Source organism: Budorcas taxicolor, chromosome 21, assembly GCF_023091745.1.
Source record: "Budorcas taxicolor isolate Tak-1 chromosome 21, Takin1.1, whole genome shotgun sequence".
Classification (NCBI taxonomy): Eukaryota; Metazoa; Chordata; class Mammalia; order Artiodactyla; family Bovidae; genus Budorcas; species Budorcas taxicolor.
This window is the reverse complement of record NC_068930.1, coordinates 30,324,909-30,343,939: the sequence shown is the minus strand read 5'-3', so window position 1 is coordinate 30,343,939 and position 19,031 is coordinate 30,324,909. Positions and strand designations below refer to the sequence as shown.

At 45.4% G+C, this 19,031-nt stretch overlaps 1 protein-coding gene across 1 annotated transcript in view; it reads right to left on the bottom strand.

The window, feature by feature from the left end:
• Positions 1-19,031, bottom strand: part of ARNT2 (aryl hydrocarbon receptor nuclear translocator 2) — a 148,120-nt gene that overhangs the window by 79,823 nt on the left and 49,266 nt on the right. The window contains exons 5-7 of the mRNA XM_052659662.1: positions 8,586-8,688; positions 5,898-5,963; positions 5,289-5,374 (exon numbers count right to left, since the gene is read on the bottom strand). Coding sequence (XP_052515622.1) covers positions 5,289-5,374; positions 5,898-5,963; positions 8,586-8,688 — 255 coding nt within the window. The remainder of the gene's footprint in view (positions 1-5,288; positions 5,375-5,897; positions 5,964-8,585; positions 8,689-19,031) is intronic.

The window sequence follows — 19,031 nt, the reverse complement described above, 5'->3', positions numbered from 1 at the left end:
ATGTTAGTCACAACTAAAGCAACTAAGCATAGCACACAGCACGGTATCCTATCATATAGACATTACATGCTAGTTTTAGCCAATTCTTTATCGTTGAAATTTAGATATTTACAATATTTAGACTTTGAAATTTAAAACAATTCAAGGTTTTCACAACAATGTTTAACCATACAATACACACATCTCTGATTAATTCCTATATATTGATTGCACATTTTAAGGCATTTAATATATACTCTCAAGTTATTTTACAGAAGGTTTGTACTGATTTAAATTCCCATCAGCAGAACATTGATCTTCCCAGGTGGGTACAGAATCAGCCTGCCATGCAGGAAACTTAATGAGACACAGGTTCGATCCCTGGGTCAGGAAGATCCCCTGGGGAGGGCATGGCAACCCACTCCAGTATTCCTGCCTGGTAATTCCATGGACAGAGAAGCCTGGCGGGCTACAGCCCATAGGGTTGCAAACAGTCGGACATGACTGAATCGACTGAGCACACAGGCACAGCAGAACACAAAAGTGTCCATTTTCCTGAACCTTCCCAATACTGTGTATTTTGTCTTATAAATATTTTGCTACTTGATAGGTAAGAGAAGATGGTATAAAATTATTTTAACTTGCAGTTCTGATGAACAGGAGGCTGAATTCCTTCCAGATGCTTACCATGTGTGTGTATTCATATTTGTAAATGTATGTAACACCCTGTTCAGAGCTTTTGCTCATTTCTTCCTATTCAGTGAAAATCCGCCTTTTGGTCCAAATTGTGCCCTCTGGAACTATCCTAAGTAAGTTTAATTCCTCCTTCATATGACACCCCCTCAAATACTTGAAGACAAAAATCATGTCTTGCTTTCTCCAAGATAAACACTCCCGGCTCCTTCAACTGTTTCTTATGTGGCAAAGTTTCAAGGGCGGTTGTTGGAGATGTAATGCCTCACAACTCCTTCCGCCCTGTTAGCCTGTACCCTTCAGCCCTCTCATGTATAGAACTCCACAGGACTCCAGAAAAGCCGGCTCTGAATCACTTTTTTAGAATTTTTCTTTTTGGCTACATGACAAGTGGAATCTTAGCTCCCCAACCAAGGGTCGAACCCACGTCCCCTGCATTGGAAGAGTGGAATCTTAACCACTGGACCACCAGGGAAGTCTTGCCCTGAATCCTCCTAGCAGACTCTCTGGATGCAGTCATCTGCCTGCACCTTGGTCCTCAGCCTCCTTTCCTGTGATAGGCAGGCATGGCAGTCAAATAAAATGGTAGAAAAAGAGCACTTTGAGGCCAGAAATGGGAAGAGAAGTTTGCCTGGTATAATAAGGACGATGAATTCAAATGAGGAAAGCATCAAGAAGGAGATGATCTGCTGGTCCAGAGGCTGAATTTGGCAGGACTGGGGTAGCTTTCTACAGAGTCTCATCTGGGGAGCCTCTCCTGACCCTGGGGCAGGTGAAGGACCCCACCTCCATCCACAGGGCTGACTTCCTGCCCACACTCTCCTGGAGTCATCTGTGTACCTGCTTGTCCCCCACCAACACATCTTTGCATTCCCCAAGGGCTGGGCCTCTGTCTAGTGCCCCAGAGCCTTGCTCAGCAGATGGCATGGATGAGGCCATCACGTGTCCCAGTGAGCCACGGCTAGAAGTCTTTCACCAGGCTGCCCACAGCCCTTTGCTCTTCTTTGCTTCTCATCAAACAACCTTCCAGCACAAATCTGTTGTCTCAAGTACTTTCAAACCTCATAGATTTCCTGGACAATAGCCATGGGCATCCACGCCAGTGACGAGGAAGCCCCAGGGCATCACAGAGTTGTACCTGATTAACACGTCAGCTTTGGAGGACTGTCTCTAAGAACCCTGGGTCTGAAGAGTTGTGCAGCATGGTCAAGACTATGGATCCACAAAGCTAAGGTCCAGGCTCTGGACACTGTAAATGAATCACTGCCTTCTGAGTTTCTGTCCTTGAGCCCAACCTTAAGGCAAGCAACACCTGATTTTATGCATTATGATCTAAGTATGGGCTTCCTAGGTGGTGCAGTAGTAAAGAATCTGCCTGCCAATACAGGATACACAAGAGATGCAGATTCTATCACTGGGCTGGGAAGATCTCCTGGAGAAGGGAATGGCAACCCATTCTAGTACTCTTGCCTGGAAAACTCCATGGACAGAGGAGCCTGGTGGGCTACCAGCCATAGGGTCGAAAAGAGTAGGACAGGACTGAGCAACTGAGCACAGGCATGAGCATGGTCTAAGTAGAAAAACATATACAAATAAGATATACCATGAAACTGATGTTGATACCTGTCTGTCTATATCTCAAACATTAAACATTGCCAACTTATTGCAAGATTAATATAAAACCTCACAGTACAGACCTATTTACCTCAGTTCTTATTACCTGATATATCACACTTGGGTTTCAACCAAGATTTACAAGATATGCTAAAAGGCAGGAACAAACATAGCTCAAAGAGACAATTAAATATCAGAACCAGACTCAGATACGACATGGATTTTGAAATGACTAGGCTGGGAATTTAAAATAACTATGATTAATATGTTCAAAGCACTAGTGGAAGAAGTAGATAAAATAAAGAACATATGGGTAATGTAAACAGAGAAATGGAAACTCTAAGAAAGAATAAAAAGGAAATGGTAGAAAAACAAAAAAACACTGTAACAGAAAACAGTGCCTTTGACAGTCTCATCAGTAGACTGGACATAGTCAAGAAAAGAATCAGTGAGCTTGCAGAGATAGCAACTGGCATTTCCAAAACTGAAATGCAAAGACAAAAAGAATAAAAAGCCCAGAACAGAATACCCCCAAACTGTAGTCCAGTTTCAAAAGATATACATGTAATTGGAATACCAAAAGGAGAAGAGAATGAAACAAAAGAAATATTTGAAGAAATAATGTCCAAGAATTTTCCAAAATTAATGACGGACCCCAAACCACAGACCCAAGAAGCTCAGAAAAAATACCAACCAGTACAAATAATCAATGGGGCTTCCCTGGTGGCTCAGTGGTAAAGAATCCATCTGCCAAGAAGGAGATGCGGGTTCAGTCCCCAAGTTGGAGCGATCCCCTGGAGAAGGAGATGGCAACCCACTCTAGTAGTCTTGCCTAGAGAATCCCATGGACAGGGGAGCCTAGTGGGCTACAGTCCATGGGGTTGCAAAGAGTTGGACACAATTCAGGGACTAAAAAAACAACAACAATAATAACCAAAAAATCCCACAAAAACTAAACAAATTATACTATCATATTCAAACTTCAAAAATGCAAAAACAAAGAAAAATCTTGAAAGAAGCCAGAAAAAAAGTCCCACACTACATACAGAAAAATGAGGATAAGAATCATATAGACTTCTCATCAGAAACCACGCAAACAAGAAAGTGAAGTGAATATTTAAAGTGTGGATAGAAAATAACCACCAACCTAAAATTCTATATCCAGAGAAACTGTCCTCCAAGTGTGAAGGAGAAATAATAACTTTCTATGAAAAACAAAAATGGTGAGAATTTATCACCAGCAGAGTTGTCCTGCAAGGAATGTTAAAAACAAGGTCTTCACGAAGAAGGAAATGATACAGATCAGAAACTCAGATCTCCACAAAGGAAGAAAGAGCATCAGAGAAGGAATATAATTAAGGCAAAATAAAATATTCACATACTATAAAATTTGCCATCTTAAAGAATACAATTCAGTGGGTTTTAGTAGATTTGCACAGTTGTACAGCTATTACTACTATCTAAATTTAGAACATTTTTGTCACCTCAGAAGGAAACACAACCCTGAATATTCATTGAAAGAACTGATGCTGAAGCTGAAGATCCAATTCTTTGGCCACCTGACGAGAAGACCCTACTCATTGAAAAAGACCCTGTGCTGGGAAAGATTGAAGGCAAAAAGAGAAGGGGGCAGCAGAAGATGAGATGACTGGATGGCATCACCAACTCAATGGACAGGAATTTGAGCAAACTCCGGGAGATAGTGGAGGACAGAGGGGCTTGGCATACTGCAATTCATGGGGTTACAGAGTAGGACACGACTTAGCAACTGAACAACAACAACAACAAACCATTAGCAGTCACTCCCAATTTTCCTCTCCCCCCAGAACCTGGAGACCACAAATCTACTTTTTGTTTCAATGGATTTGCCTATTCTGGATGTTTCACATACATGGAACTGTAATGTGGCCTTTTGTGTCTAACTTTCTTTTACTTAGCATGATGTTTTCAAGGTTCACCCATATTATAGCATCAATCTGTACTTCATTGCTTTTTTTCCCCCCTCTCCAGCCCTGGCATCTGCCAGCCAATTTCTTTACAGTGTTGTGTAAGTTTCTTCTGTAAACAATGTGAATCAGCTCTAAGTATACATATAACCCCCCTCCCTCTTGAGCCTGCCTCCCACTCCCACCATCACACCCTTCTAGGTCATCACAGAATACTGAATTGAGCTCCTTGTGCTATATAGCAGCTTTCTACTAGCTAGCTATTTTACACATGGTATTGTATTAATGTATATATCAATGCTACTCTCTCAATTTGTCCCACCCTGTCCTTCTCCTTCACTGCTTTTTATTGCTGAATTATTATTAGCTTAGCTTAGTGCATTGAAGCTATCATATGGGTATACCACTTTTTATTTATCCATAAATGTACATGTGTAATTTGATTCCACATTTTGGCCACCATGAATAATGTTGCTATGAACATTCAGGTACAATTTTCTTTGTGAACATATGCTTTCAGTTCTCTTGAGTATATGCCTTGGAGTGAAACTGCTGAGTCATACGGCAACTCTAGGCTCGACATTTTGAGGAGCTTCCAGACTGTTTTCCAAAGCAGCTGCTTCATTTTACACCCCTACAAGCAAAGGATGAGGGTTCCAGTTGCTCCAAACCCTTACCAACATGCATTATTGTCTATTTTAACCATACTAATGAGTGTGAGAGGTATTTCATCATTGTGTTTTGATTTGCATGTCTCTAGTGACTTGAATACAATTATCATTTCAAATGTCCCTCTGACTTTCCAGAGTGCTCTCAGTGAAAGATCACAGAAAGGATTTGTGAGGCGCCAATCACCTGTGCAGGATTGCTCTTTTACAAACCTTTGTTTCAAGTAGCAAGACTTTTTTCCATTACAAAGACCATTACATTCTAACTGCAATGGAAAATAAGAGTATTTTCCAGTCTCTTTCTATAAGAATGCATTTCTAACAGGATACCATGGTGACGTGAACCAGCATTCAATCCCCTGGGAATGAAGATGCAGGTTCTCCTTACCTGCTGGTGGCCAAGCCTTGATGTAGCCTGTGCAGTGGACCACAGCATACTGGGCTTCTCCTTCCTTCACAGGGCCAAGGCCATTCCTAGAGAAAGAATATCATGAGCCTACTTTCAGCACCTAGGGGTGAGGCAAGGATGCCCATGACTCCTTTAGTACCTAAGCTTCTGGGTTCACCTGTTGACCTTGTGTTTCTGCATCTTCACTTCCCACCATCCCCCTTTCCCTCCTCCCTCATAGTATGCATGTCCAAAATAAATCTACCCAACACCTTTCTCAGCTGAGCCACAGTAACTCTGATGTGTGAGTCTCTTGGTGCTTTCTACAGCTAAGCTTGCCTTTAAGTTCAGCTATTCCTTAGCTTAGTGCATTGAAGCTATCTACTGGCATAGCCCCAAAACATCCATCATGCCTACTGGGGCTTTCCTGGTGGTCCAGTGACTAGTACTCTGTGCTCCCAGTGCAGGGGGCCCAGATTTGATCCTTGGTCAGGAAACTAGATCCCACGTGCTGCAACTAAAGATCCCATGTGCCACATCTAAGACCCAGCACAGCCGAATAAATAAATATTTTTAAAAATAAAGATAAAAACTGAAAGGCCTACTGACCTGAACCTCTTCCTCATGGTGGTTAGTCTGTTTAGAGGAAGATGGTCCAAAGGAGCATTTCCACACCTAAGATGTGAGAAACACATTAGAACGAGTGAAGAGCCAGCCAAGCATATAAACCCCACAGCGCTGCAGGCAAGTATATTTGTTGCTGTTCGGTCACTCAGTCATGTCTGACTCTTTGCGACCCTCTTTGGACTGCAGCACACCAGGCCTTCCTGTCCTTCACTATCTCCTGAAGTTTGATCAAACTCATGTCCATTGAGTCAGTGATGTCATCCAACCACCTCATCCTCTGCCGGCCCCTTCTCCTCCTGCCCTCAGTCTTTCCCAGCATCAGGGTCTTTCCCAATGAGTTGTCTCTCCGCAACAGGTGACCAAAGTACTAAAGCTTCAGTTTTAGCATCAGTCCTTCCAACAAATATTCAGGGTTGATTTCCTTTAGGACTGACTGGTTTGACCTCCTTGCAATCCAATCAACTCTTAAGGCAAGTATATGGACCTTATCTAATGTGACCACACTTACTCAGGTGAGCCATATAGCTAATTTCTTTCCAAAGTGCAGAAGCAGGGCTGCATGTCGATGAATTCCTATCATCACCGAAGGCAAGGGAGGGGACCCATTCTTCAGTGCACAGGTAGACGGTCTCCGGTCCAGCCCAGAAGCCAGAGAACTATGGACAGACACTTGGAGGACCTTGGCCATGCTCCACCCTGCAGATCATTTCAGTGTAATTTGGGGGCTTTCAGGGAACAAGGGAAGGGTGGTGATGACAGCTACAGTGTCTCTTCAGGCCTGAGCAAAGGCATCAACTCAAAACAGATGTTACCAGTTGACTAACAGAATCATCTTCTCAGGCTTCAGATTCACAGTGTAGAAAGTCCCTCCTCCCCGGCAATGTTCTGGCACTAGGAATGAGCAGACCACTGTGAGCCTGCGGATGGCAACGGACAAACTGGGGACAGGAGAAGGACGAGTCTGGAATCGGATCTTTCTATGGGTCCTTCTCTGGGAGGCAGGGGGTGTGAGGTGTCCCATTGCCCTTTCAAGCAGCATCTTTTCTGCCTCCCTGCTCCATAACTGTCTCTGCATCCCAGGCTCCAAGCATCCACAGCCTGCACTGTGGCCAACCTCTGACCTGTGTTCTCAGTTCGCACTTCCATTTCCCAGCTTCACAGTAGATGATGTCCTCAATGCCTCAGTATTCAGTGCAGCAAAGACAAGAGTCCAATTACACTCTGAGGCCTGGGGCAGCTGCCAGAATGGGCATATTTTCATAGCAGGATCCATCCAAGAGGTAGCCGCCTAGGGATGCTGGCACAGCCCTCTGCCCTCTGGCAGGCTGTGCCCGGTGTCTTCCTGAAATTGAGCTGCTTTGTTTGGAGGGGAAGGCCATGCTCTCAGCAGATGGCAGTGCTCCTTGCCTCACAGGTAAATCCAGGTAGTGTGGGTGTGGCACTGGGAAAAGCAACCCAGAGGTACCAAGGCAGGGAGGGGACCACCTGGTTCTGGTCAATAGGTCAGTGATAATGGTATTGGAGGGCTTCCCAGGTGGCACAGTGATAAAGAATCTGCCTGCCAATGCAGGAGACCGGGGTTCGATCCCTGGGTCGGGAAGATCTCATGGAGGAGGAAACGGCAACCCACTCCAGTATTCCTGCCTGGAAAATTCAGGCTCTAGTCCATGGGGTTGTAAAGAGCTGGAGACGACTAGGCAACTAAGCACAGCACAGTAATGGTACTAGAGAGACTTCCCTGGTGGTCCAGTGGCTGAGACTCTGTGTTCCCAATGCAGGGGGCCCGGGGTCAATCCCTAGTCAGGGAACTAAATCCCACATGCCTCAATTAATAGTTTGCATGCTGCAACTAAAGATTCCGCATGCTACAATGAAGATCAAATATCCTGCGTGCTATAACTAAGACCCAGCACAGAAAAATAAATTAATTAAATAAGGGCATTGGAGGCTACTTAGGAATGGAATACTTGATGCTTCCAATAAATTTATGCACAAGGCAACTTCTTAGATGGCACAATGAAGAATCCACCTTGCTGTGCTACACTGAATGTCCTTCTAGCTAGGACGGGCATTTACTCTACTGGCCAAAGCACTGAGGAAAGCCCTTGCTGTGCTGGACTGCACTAACTGATGCATTTTGTCCCTGGGTGGACACTAATGCATGTGAGTCTGAGCCACTCAGCTTCTCCCTGCCGGCTGAACAGAGGGAAGACAGTCTGTGCAGCTGTTAGGTTGCCCAGTTGTGTCTGATTCTTTGTAACCCCATGGACTGCAGCACACCAGGCTTCCCTGTCCTTCACCATCTCCCGGAGTTTGCTCAAACTCACATCCAAGGAGTCTGTGATGCCATCCAACCATCTCATCCTTTGTTGCCCCCTTCTCCTCCTGCCCTCAGCATCAGGGTCTTTTCCAATCTCACTGATGTCAACCCTCAACTCTGTATCTTCAGCCCCAAGCTCTCCCATGAATTCCAGAATTCTATGTCCAACTGCCGACTCCTCTTCTCCATTTACCGGTGAGACAGACCAAGAAGGAGATGACGTGGGGCTGCAGTCAGGAGGTGACATCACCAGGGTGAAGGTGTGATCTGAGAGCCGCCCAGGATGCTCAGCAGCAGGGGGAAGGGAGTAGCCCCACCAGAGCCCCAGCCCACTGCTGCCCCAAACAGACCTCATCCTGCAGATGAAGGACCTCCGGGAACCCATGCACATCCTCATGGATGACTGCTGCCCTTCTTTCTTGACTGTCCCGGTCTTCAGGTCCAAGATCCGGCCTGAGACAGAGACAGAGAGAGAGGAAAGACATTTGCATGAACCTCTGTCTTTGATTGTGGGGTGCAGGTGAGGGGAGAGCTCTCCAAGTGAAAACACATGGGGCCATGCAAATTGTTTCTTGGAATTCCCAACATTCTTAAAGCAATGAAATCCACACAATCCTAACGCTTTGTTTTCTCAAAGAGTGGTCCACACCCGCCGTCTCTGCTTTGTCCAATTCCATCACAAGTCCCCCCAGTTCAGCTTTGTCTTCATGGAAACGGCGTTCACCAAGGACACTAACGACATTCTTATTGCTAAATCCAAAACATGCTTTCCCTTTGACTTATCTGACTGCTTTTGCTGAGGCACAATGATTCTTGAAAATCCTCCCTCCCCTTGGCTTCTGACAACACTCTCCACTCGCCTCCCCCAGAGGCTCCTCCCTCTCCCAGAGGCTCCAACCTCAGCCATCTTCTCTTCTTGTTCTATGTTTCCCTTCTGCCAGGAGTCCCCAACCTTTGGGCCATGGACTGGTCCCTCCAGTCAGATCAGCAGCAGCAGCAGGTCAGAAATAAAGTGTACAAGAAATGTAATGTATTTAAATCATCCCGAAACCATCCTTCCACCCCTCCCCAGTCTGCGGAAAAACTGTCTTCCATGAAATTGGTCCCTGTTGCCAAAAAGGTTGGAGACCACTGTCCTATGTGATTTTAGCCACTCCAAGGTTTTGAGGATCACCTCTACCCTAACGAACCTACATCTACACCTCCAGCACCAAGGTCTAAACCACCAGTGGATGACTGCACACCTCAAAGGCAGCATCAACCCCACCCAGACACCAGCTAAAGCATCTCCAGCCAACAACAATCGAAGTCAGAATTCTAAACGTCATTTCACCTCACCTCCTGCACATTCAGTCTCGCCATCTTGTTTGGCTCATCATTTATTCCTCAAGGGAGTCTCACTTCCAGCCCTCAGCATCCTATCTCCTTGATTCACCTTTCACATGGCTGATGGCTGTTTAGACAATACATATCTGACTGTGCACCTCTTGGCTTAAAACTGCATTGCTAGATGAAGGTCCCTGTTGATTATTTATTTTATATGGTGTGTGTGTGTATTAGCCACTCCATCACATCCAACTCTTTGAGACCCCCATGGACTGTAGCCCACCAGGCTCCTCTGTCCATGGGGTTTTCCAGGCAAGAATACTGGGGTGAGCTGTCACTCCCTTCTCCAGGGGATCTTCCCAACCCAGGGATCGAACCTGGGTCTCTTGCACTGTACGTGATTCTTTACCATCTGAGCCATCAGAGAAGCTCCATATAGTGGTGTATATATCCCGACCTCTTCATGTATCCCTACCGTAAAGCACAGGGAGCTCTACTCAATACTCTGTAATAGCCTATAGAGAAAAGAATCTGAAAAAGAATAGATACATGTATTTGTTGTTCGGCTGCTCACTCATAACCAACTCTGCAACTCCATGGACTGTAGCCCGCCAGGCTCTCCTGTCCATGGAGTTTTCCAGGCAAGAATACTGGAGTGGGTTGCCATTTCCTACTCTACAGGGTCTTCCCGACCCAGGAGTAGAACTTGTATCCGCTATGTCTCCTACATTGACAGGTGATTCTTTACTGTTGCACCACCAGAGCAGCCCAGATACATGTGTAACTAAATCACGTTGCTGTACATCTGAAACTAATACAACATTGAAAAACAACTGTACTCCAATATAAAATAAAAAATTTAAAGACTGCACTGCTTACAGGAGCTCCTTAGAGAGTCTTTGGTCCCTGTCTGCCACTCAACCTCATTTCCCCTACACTTCCGAGTCTCCTGTCCAAGAGAAACATACTAAGAGCCACCTATGTAATTTTAAATGTTCTAGCAGAAGCAGTTTTTAAAAAGTTAAAAGAAATGGGTAAAATTACTTCTAAAAATATACCCCAAATATTATCCTTTCAACATGTAATTCATGCAAAAATTATTAATGGGCTATGTCGGTTTTTCTCATACTATAACTTTGAAACAGGTGTGTATTTTACAAGAGCAGCACATTTCAATTCCGACTAGCCCCGTTTTGGGTGCTCAGTAACCAGATGTGGTTAGAGACTTCCACACAGTACAGGGAGCAGCTCTGTGGGCCGTGGCCTCATCAGAGCCCTTAGCAGGCAGGTGTTTCTATAAGTGCCCTGTGCCCTCTCACATTTGCAGATGTGGTCATTCCTGCCAGAAATTCTCTCCCTGTTCCACACAAGCTGTTGTCCTGGTGAACTTATCCTTCAGGACCACTTCATACAGCGCAGCCTCTGGGAAATCTTTTCTAGGTTCTTCATGTAGAGCTTCATATCTGTTTCTTCCTTCTTCCCTTCTTTCCTCACTCCCTTTCTTCCTTCCTTCCTCCCAAGGAGTTGGACATGACTGAAGTGACCCAGTACACACGCACATACATTTATACTGTTATTACATATAGCTGTTACAAGTAATCAAGAAATGAATTAAAGTGTACAGGAGGGGGACTTCTCTAAGCAGTCCAGTGGGTAAGACTCTAAGCTTCCACTGCAGGGCGCAAAGGTTTGATCTCTGATTGGGGAGCTAAGACCCTATGTGATGTGAGGCACAGCCAAGGATATGTACAAATGCTATACGATTTTATGTAAGAGATAGTACCCCATTTCATAGATTTGAGCCTCTGTGGATTTTGCTTTCTGTCAGGTCCTGCATGGGCTCTGAGGCAGGACTATATATGCTAGTTGGACTGAGTCATTTTTACCAATCCACAAAAGGACTCTTTAACACAACTGGCATTAAGTAACATGCTAGTATGGGGCTTCCCAGACAGTTCAGTGGTAAAGAATCCACCTGCCAATGCAGGAACTGCAGGAGAGAAGGGTTCAACCCCTGGGTCGGGAAGAACCCCTGGAGGAGGAAATGGCTATCCGCTCCAGTATTCTTGCCTAGAGAATCCCATGGACAGAGGAGCCTGGTGGGCTACAGAACATGGGGTCACAAAGAGTTGCACACGACCAAGCAACTAACACTTTTTTCTTTCATTGAGTCTACCACGATAACCCTTCTGCTCCAAGTTTTTTGGTCCTTTGACCATGAGACATGTGAAATCCCAGCTCCCCAACCAGGGATCAAACCCATACCACCCCACACCACCCTCTACCTCAGTGGAAGTCAAAGTCCCAGCCGCTGGACCACCAGGGAAGTCCCTGAATGGGTTTCTATCACTTGAAATCAAAAGGTCCTTGAAGAAGGCACCCCCTAGCCAAAATGGCTTGCACTGCCCCAAGCAGAGAAGAGGCAGCAGGGGCTTTGAATGGCGGGATCAGCTCTCTATCCCCATTACCTTCTGCTGCAGCAGCTGGGACCCTGCAGCCTTCAAACTCCATGTGGACCAGGGCTCTGTAGGGTGTGGGACACTCAGCTCTCTAAACACCAGCAATCACATCATGCCCACTACAAAGCCACACATATTTAAGCAGGACATGTACCCCAGAATTCAAGCCCATCAGGGGCCCAGCTCTCAGTCTGCTGGTCGGGGGTGGGAGAGACTCTGGCACTTCCCATGCAGTGGAGACCCTCGGTGTCTGTCAGCGATTCAGTGCTATCTGCATCCCAGGTTTGACACCTGTCTATCAGATGTCTTCTTTTCAAGGCTGTTTTAGTGGAAATTGTCACTGGCCTTGTCATCTACCAAATGGCAAACGGCTTCAGCTGAGAAGAAGGCCAGCTTGAGAGTCTGTCAAATTCCAAAGTGTGCTCTGAAAATAAATCACAGCTGCGAAGCATATGAGCCCTGGAACATGAGGAAATGAGAACACACTTCCACGGTCTGCTGTCATGACCCTGAGGGATGACTCCTTCGGAGTTTATTTCTCTGTGAGCTTCTACAATTTCCTCTGGCACAATGAACCCCCTTTCCAGGCTCCTTAGGAATGGAAAGCATGCCTACTTTCTGCAGTAGGTGTGTTCCTGAAGGGCTTATGGAAACTAGATTTTTGACAGATTTAATAGCAGGGAAGATGTATGGAGGTATGAGACCAACCCCTGGCCCTGGGCAGTGAGTCCCAGCATGATAGACTGAGAATCACTCCCTATCCCATGGACACCTGGGAATTGGGTTTACTTATGATAGGGTTCCCCAGAATATGGAGACATAGCTACTATTTATACTGCTCTTCCCAGGTGGCACAAGTGGTAAAGAACCCAGCTGCCAAGGCAGGAGACACAAGAGACACAGGTTTGATCCCTGGGTTGGAAAGATCCCCTGGAGTAGGAAATGGCAACCCACTCCAGTATTTTTGCCTGGAGAATCCCATGGAGAGAGGAGCCTGGTGGGCTACTGTCCATGAGATCACAAAGAGTTAGATATGACTGAGCGCACACACACACACACACACACACACACACACACTTCTTTTACTTCTTTCCTGACCCACAGGAACCTCGGTTCTGTCTTGAACCAGGGGTCTGGATTTCTAGGGCAGGTCCCCAGTGGGTCCCTAAGAAGCACCATCAACCAGGCCACCCTTTCCAGAATCTCTTCCCACCCCCAACCTCATCCACTGGGTCAGGAGGACTCCCTCCTTGTCAATGCCATCACTTTCTGATCCTACCATGAATCCCATCCTGCTTTCCTGCAGCCAGTGCCTAAGCTCCTGGCCACTCCGGTCACTTCTCCTCTCTGTCCTCATTCCCGCCATCCCAGCCCCCTGCTCCTCTCCTCCCTAATCTCCTCCAGGGTGCCCTCTGGAACGTCCACTCTGAAATAAACAACTGTTACATCCTCAACTCCTTTCAGAAAGCCTGACCTTCTCCTTCCTTGGTGGCATCACTACTCAGAAGAAACCTGTTCTCCCATATCCTGTGCGTTATGGGCTCAGAGGCAGGTCTGCCATCTTCCTGGGCATCCAGAGCCCTTCCAAGTCAGCACTCCTCTCACATAACCCTGGCTCCTCCCAGACGCACCAGGTCAGCCTCATCCACCCACAAGCCCTCATGGTCTCTGTAGTCTTCCAACCTCAGGGTCACTCTCTTCTTTCATTTTAGACATCAGCACACCACTCATACTCTTTCTGTTTGCCCCCAAGACCTGCTACCACCATGGATGGGCTCAGCATTCATGTGAAGGATCCACCCAACCTCGCTGCCTCTGTCCTTGCCCTCCTCAACTCTGAGCATGCTCCCCCACTCCATGGCACAGTACACCCACCACCACTTTGTGGAACTCACAGGCATCCACAACTGCTCCCTCTGAGGCTTTACATTCAGATATCCCCTTCTGGACCACAACTCCCACATCCACTAGTCCCTTCACTCTGGCTCTCTGGCTTCATCGTTCTGTGAACGCAGTCAGTCCAGTGCCCAAAGCCTCCCACCCGATCAGCTTCCTTCTTTTAGGGCAAAAGCCACAAGCTTTTCTCTAAACTGGTCACCAGGGTAGAGGGCTCACATTACACAATGGCCCCTTTGCCAAAGAAGCCCAGAAATGTTCCACATAACAGGCAGCTATGGAAGCAGGTATTTTGTCTGAATTCAATGTACGAAAGAGAACTGTTCATGACACAGCCCAAATCTGGGAGAGATTTGATGACATAGCCCAAATCTGAAGTTGTTGTTCAGTCACTCAGTCATGTCCAATTCTTTGTGATTCCATGGACTGCAGCACACCAGGCTTCCCTGTCCCTCACCATCTCCTGGAACTTGCTCAAACTCATGTCAGTTGAGTTGATGATACCATCCAACCATCTCGTCCTCTGTTGCCCTCTTCTCTTTCTGCCTTCAATCTTTCCCAGCATCAGGATCTTTTCCTATGAGTCAGCGCTTCACATCAGGTGGCCAAAATACTGGAGTTTCAGCTTTAGCATCAGTCCATCCAATGAGTATTCAGGGTTTATTTCACTTAAGATTGACTAGTTTGATCTCCTTGCTGTCCAAGGGACTCTCAAGAGTCTTCTCCAGCCCCACAGTTCAAAAGCACCAGTTCTACAGCACTCAGCCTTCTTTATGGCCCAGTTATCACAACCATGCATGACTACTGGAAAGACTATAGACTTGACTATATGAACCTTTGTCAGCAAAGCGATGGCTTTGCTTTTTAACATACTGTCTGGGTTTGGTATTTCAAAGTGAACAGGGCAGCAGCAATAGGAGTCACAGCTCCTGTGTGTGCAAGTGTGGGAGAGGAGCAGGTCACCTCCTTTCTCTGTGTTTGGTCTCCTTCACTGGAAACAGCATCAGATTTGCCTGCTTTGACGGTTCTGTGGGGATTCAAAGACTTAAACAGAGGAGCTCAATAACCTCCTTTGAGAATTAGAATATAAGTGACTGGCAGGCTCCAGGCAGCCACTTTGTGAGCTTTAAGATAACTGTGTTGAAATACAGAGCAAAGGTCTGAGAAGCTCTCTTAGAGTTGGCCCAGCCCCTGCCTCTTGGCTTCGCTAAGGAAGGTTCTAGAATAATGCACACAACACTGTCTCAGGCTAAAAGGCTGAAGAACTCCTTACTTTTTTCCTTAAAATTAAATTGTTTTAAATTATAAAACTAAAGTGTTAGTCACTCTTTGCGACCCCATGAACTGTAGCCCACCAGGCTCCTCTGTCCATGGAATTCTTCAGGCAAGAATACTGGAGTGGGTTGCCTTTCCCTTCTCCAGGGTGTCTTCCCGACCCAGGGATTGAACCTGAGTCTCCCACATTGCAGGCATATTCTTTACTGTCTGAGCCACCAGGAAAGCCTCTAAAACTAAAGTGATCTTTAAAAAAAAAAAATCAAGCAACCATACATACAGTAAAAGCCCAGATAATCTTCCTCTCTATAAACTATTGAGTTACCAGAAAGTTCGTTCAGATTTTTCCATCACATTGTACAGGAAAACCCAAAGCACGTTTTTGACCAATCCAATATCAACACTTAGGCATATTTTCTGTCAATCTTTTTTCTATGCGTGTCTGCTCATTTCTTTTGACTAAATGAGGTTTCATGGTGTATATTTTTCCACTTTATATTACAATATAAACTCATAAGGATTTAATCATCAATGTTATTTGAAAGGCTCTGTGGTATTATTTTGAGTAGAGAATTTATTATTGGACATTAAGTCATTCCTAGGTTTTCCACAGCAAATATGCAGTGGTAAATAACTATATAGGAAAAGATAGCCGTATCATCTTAGGACAGGTTCCTGAAAATGGAATTACTGCATCAAATGAAAAAAAATTTAAGGCTCTTAATACCAGCTCCTAGTGAACCCTATGGTCAACACATTGACCAATATTCAGGGTTTCCATTCCATGGAATGGAAAGAATTATGACGCATCTCAGATTTTAACTACAATTTTTCAAAGACAGTTAAAAAGAAAAGATGCTTTAGAACAAGAGTTGGCAAACTCTGACCTATGACCCACAGCTGGCTCAGTCTCTGGTTTTTAAATATTTATTGGAACACAGCCCTGGCCATTCACTTATTTACTGCCTATGGTTGCTTCCAGGCTATGAAGGCAGAATTGAGTAATTAATTGTGAAAGAGAATAAATACATGGCTCACAAAGCCAAAAATATTTCCTATCTGATCCTTTACAAAAAAACATTTGCTGACTCTTACATTAGAAGAGCAATGATTATAACGATTCCAACAAGAGAGTAGCCTTTTCTATGGGCAGAGGGCCCTTCTATAATTGTTTTCAGTAAGCTGATTTTTTAAGTACTATTTTGGTCGGTAGTAACTTTTTGAAACAAAGAAGGATCCTAAGTTTGTCTTGGATAAGATCACAAAAGAAAGCTTTGTGCTCATAAAACAGCTCCCCAGGCTACCACAGAAATACAAATATAAATTAGAATTATTTCATCAAAAGAATCCTTAAGAAAACTGGAAACATCTTATCTTGGTTTAAAAGGGAGGAAAACAAGAGAAAATGATTAGCAACCAAAGCACAGTGATGGCTCCATGATGGACAACATTTGATGTTGTTCCAAAAATGTGTGGCCCCTGAAAGGGGAGCCCAGGGGCTGGAAGAGACTTCTGTTGCTGTTCCAGTGACAATGTGTCCTCATTCTCAAGAGGCTGAGCCCAGCCACGAGAGCAGCTGTGCACACAGGAACACACAGCACCCCCCACCCCACCTCCACAACACAGGAATCTAAGCAGTGTGCGCCAAGCCTGCTCCAGACCGTGATCTGCATCTCTGGGGCCTGGGAGAGCCGCCCTTCTGCCACTGAGGCGGATGCATCTTCTTCACAGTTCACTATCTCTACCAGGTGTTGGCACAGCCAAAGGGTACAAATACACCAATTCTCAAGTTGTTGCTATTGTTGTTCAGTCAGTCGTATCGCGTCCGACTCTTTGCGGCCCCTTGGACTGCAGCACACCAGACTTCCCTGTCCCTCACCATCTCCTGGAGTTTGCTCAAACTTATGTCCATTGAATCGGTGATGCCATCCAACCATCTCATCCTCTGCCACCCCCTTCTCCACCTGCCTTCAATCTTTCCCAGCATCAGGATCTTTTCCAATGAGTCAGCTCTTCACATTAGGTGGCCAAGGTATTGGTACTTCAGCTTCAGGTCCTTCCAATGAATAGTCAAGATTGATTTCCTTTAGGATTGACTGGCTTGATCTCCTTGTTTTCCAAGGAACCCTCAAGATTCTTCTTCAGTACTCAAGTTGTAGCCAAACTATTTTCCTCTCAAACTAGAAGAGGAGGGTGTCTGGGCAGTAGAGTTACTAAGGACATCTGTTTCTCCGCCTACCCAGAACTTCCTCCACCACAATGCTTTTGTACTATTCTCTTAAAAAAAAAAGTTTTATTTTATTGTAGTTGATTTACAACATTGCGTTCGTTTCAGGTGTACAGCAAAGTGATTCAGTTATACATGCACGATCTCCTCAGTTGTATCCAGCTCTCTGTGACCCCATGGACTATATATAGCCTGCCAGGCTCCTCTGTCCATGGGATTTTCCAGGCAAGAACACTGGAGTGGGTTGCCATTTCCTTCTCCAGGGGATCTTCCTGTCTCAGGGACAAACCCAGGTCTCTTACATCTCCTGTACTGGCAGGTGTGTTCTTTACCACTAGCACCACCTGGGAAGTCCATCTGTTATACATACACATATACATATATTCATTCTTTTTAACACTCTTGCCTCATATAGGTTTTACCACAGAATATTGGGTCGAGTTCCCTATGCTATACAGTAGGTCCTTGTTGGTTACCTTGTGCTATTCCATTATTGGCTTCCCTGGTAGCTCAGATGGGTAAGAATCTGCCTACAGTGCGAGAGACCTGGGTTCAATCCCTGGGTTGGAAAGATCTCCTGGAGAAGGGAATGACAACCCACTCCAGTATTCTAGCCTGGAGAATTCCATGGACAGAGGAGCCTGGCAGGCTACTGTCTATGGGATTACAAAGAGTTGGACATGATTGAGCAACTAACAAGTATTATATTCCATTATTATGAAAGTCAAACAAGAAGCGGTCATCTTGTAAGATCCCATCTCCCAGGCTACAATGATTGGGTTGAGTGTTGGGTACCTAACACAAGTTGAACCAATCATAGTACCTCATCCACCCTATGTCCATGGTGACTGGCTGAGGACTGAGCAAATGACACAAGCTAGGCCAATCCTAGCACCTCATCCACCTTATGCCCATAGTGATTGGGTGAGGGCAGGGCAACCTGACATAAGCTGGACCAGTCACCATACCTCACTTCTCCTTCCTTAGTGATTGGCCGGAAGACTAGGACATGATCCAGCCACGTCAATCAGAATCCTCCAAAGGTAAAAATATGACCACTTCCACCACTCCTCTTTTTCTTTAGGAATCTGAATATGATTTTTTCAGCAGTAATGAGTCCAACTTCATGGAGAATTGGATCTAAGACAATGAAGCTGATTCTAAGAAAGCAATGAAAACATAAACCAGTGAAAGAGTACCCCTCTCAGTGTTCAAATCATTGGTGCCAGAAAGTTCCCTCTTTTAATGCTTAAACTAGTTCAATTTTAATTTCTGTCACTGGCCTGGAGAATCCCATGGACAGAGTAGCCTGGAGGGCTACAGTCCATAGAGTCGCAAAAAGTCGGACACAACTAAAGCGTGCAACCAAATAGTCCAGATCAATACAACCATCTCTGACTTTGGACAGAAAAGGAAGGACAAAGGATTAACTTTTAGAGGATTTTACTAAGGGCCGGTTATCATCATAAAATATTATTAAGCATTTTCTGTGCATTACTTGTTTGATCTGCATCACAACCTGAAGAATTAGGTCATAGTGGTGTACCAAGTTAGACTGGGGAGAAGAGTGTTGGGAGCCATCAGCCTCAGAGTAGAGAAATATTTTACCACTG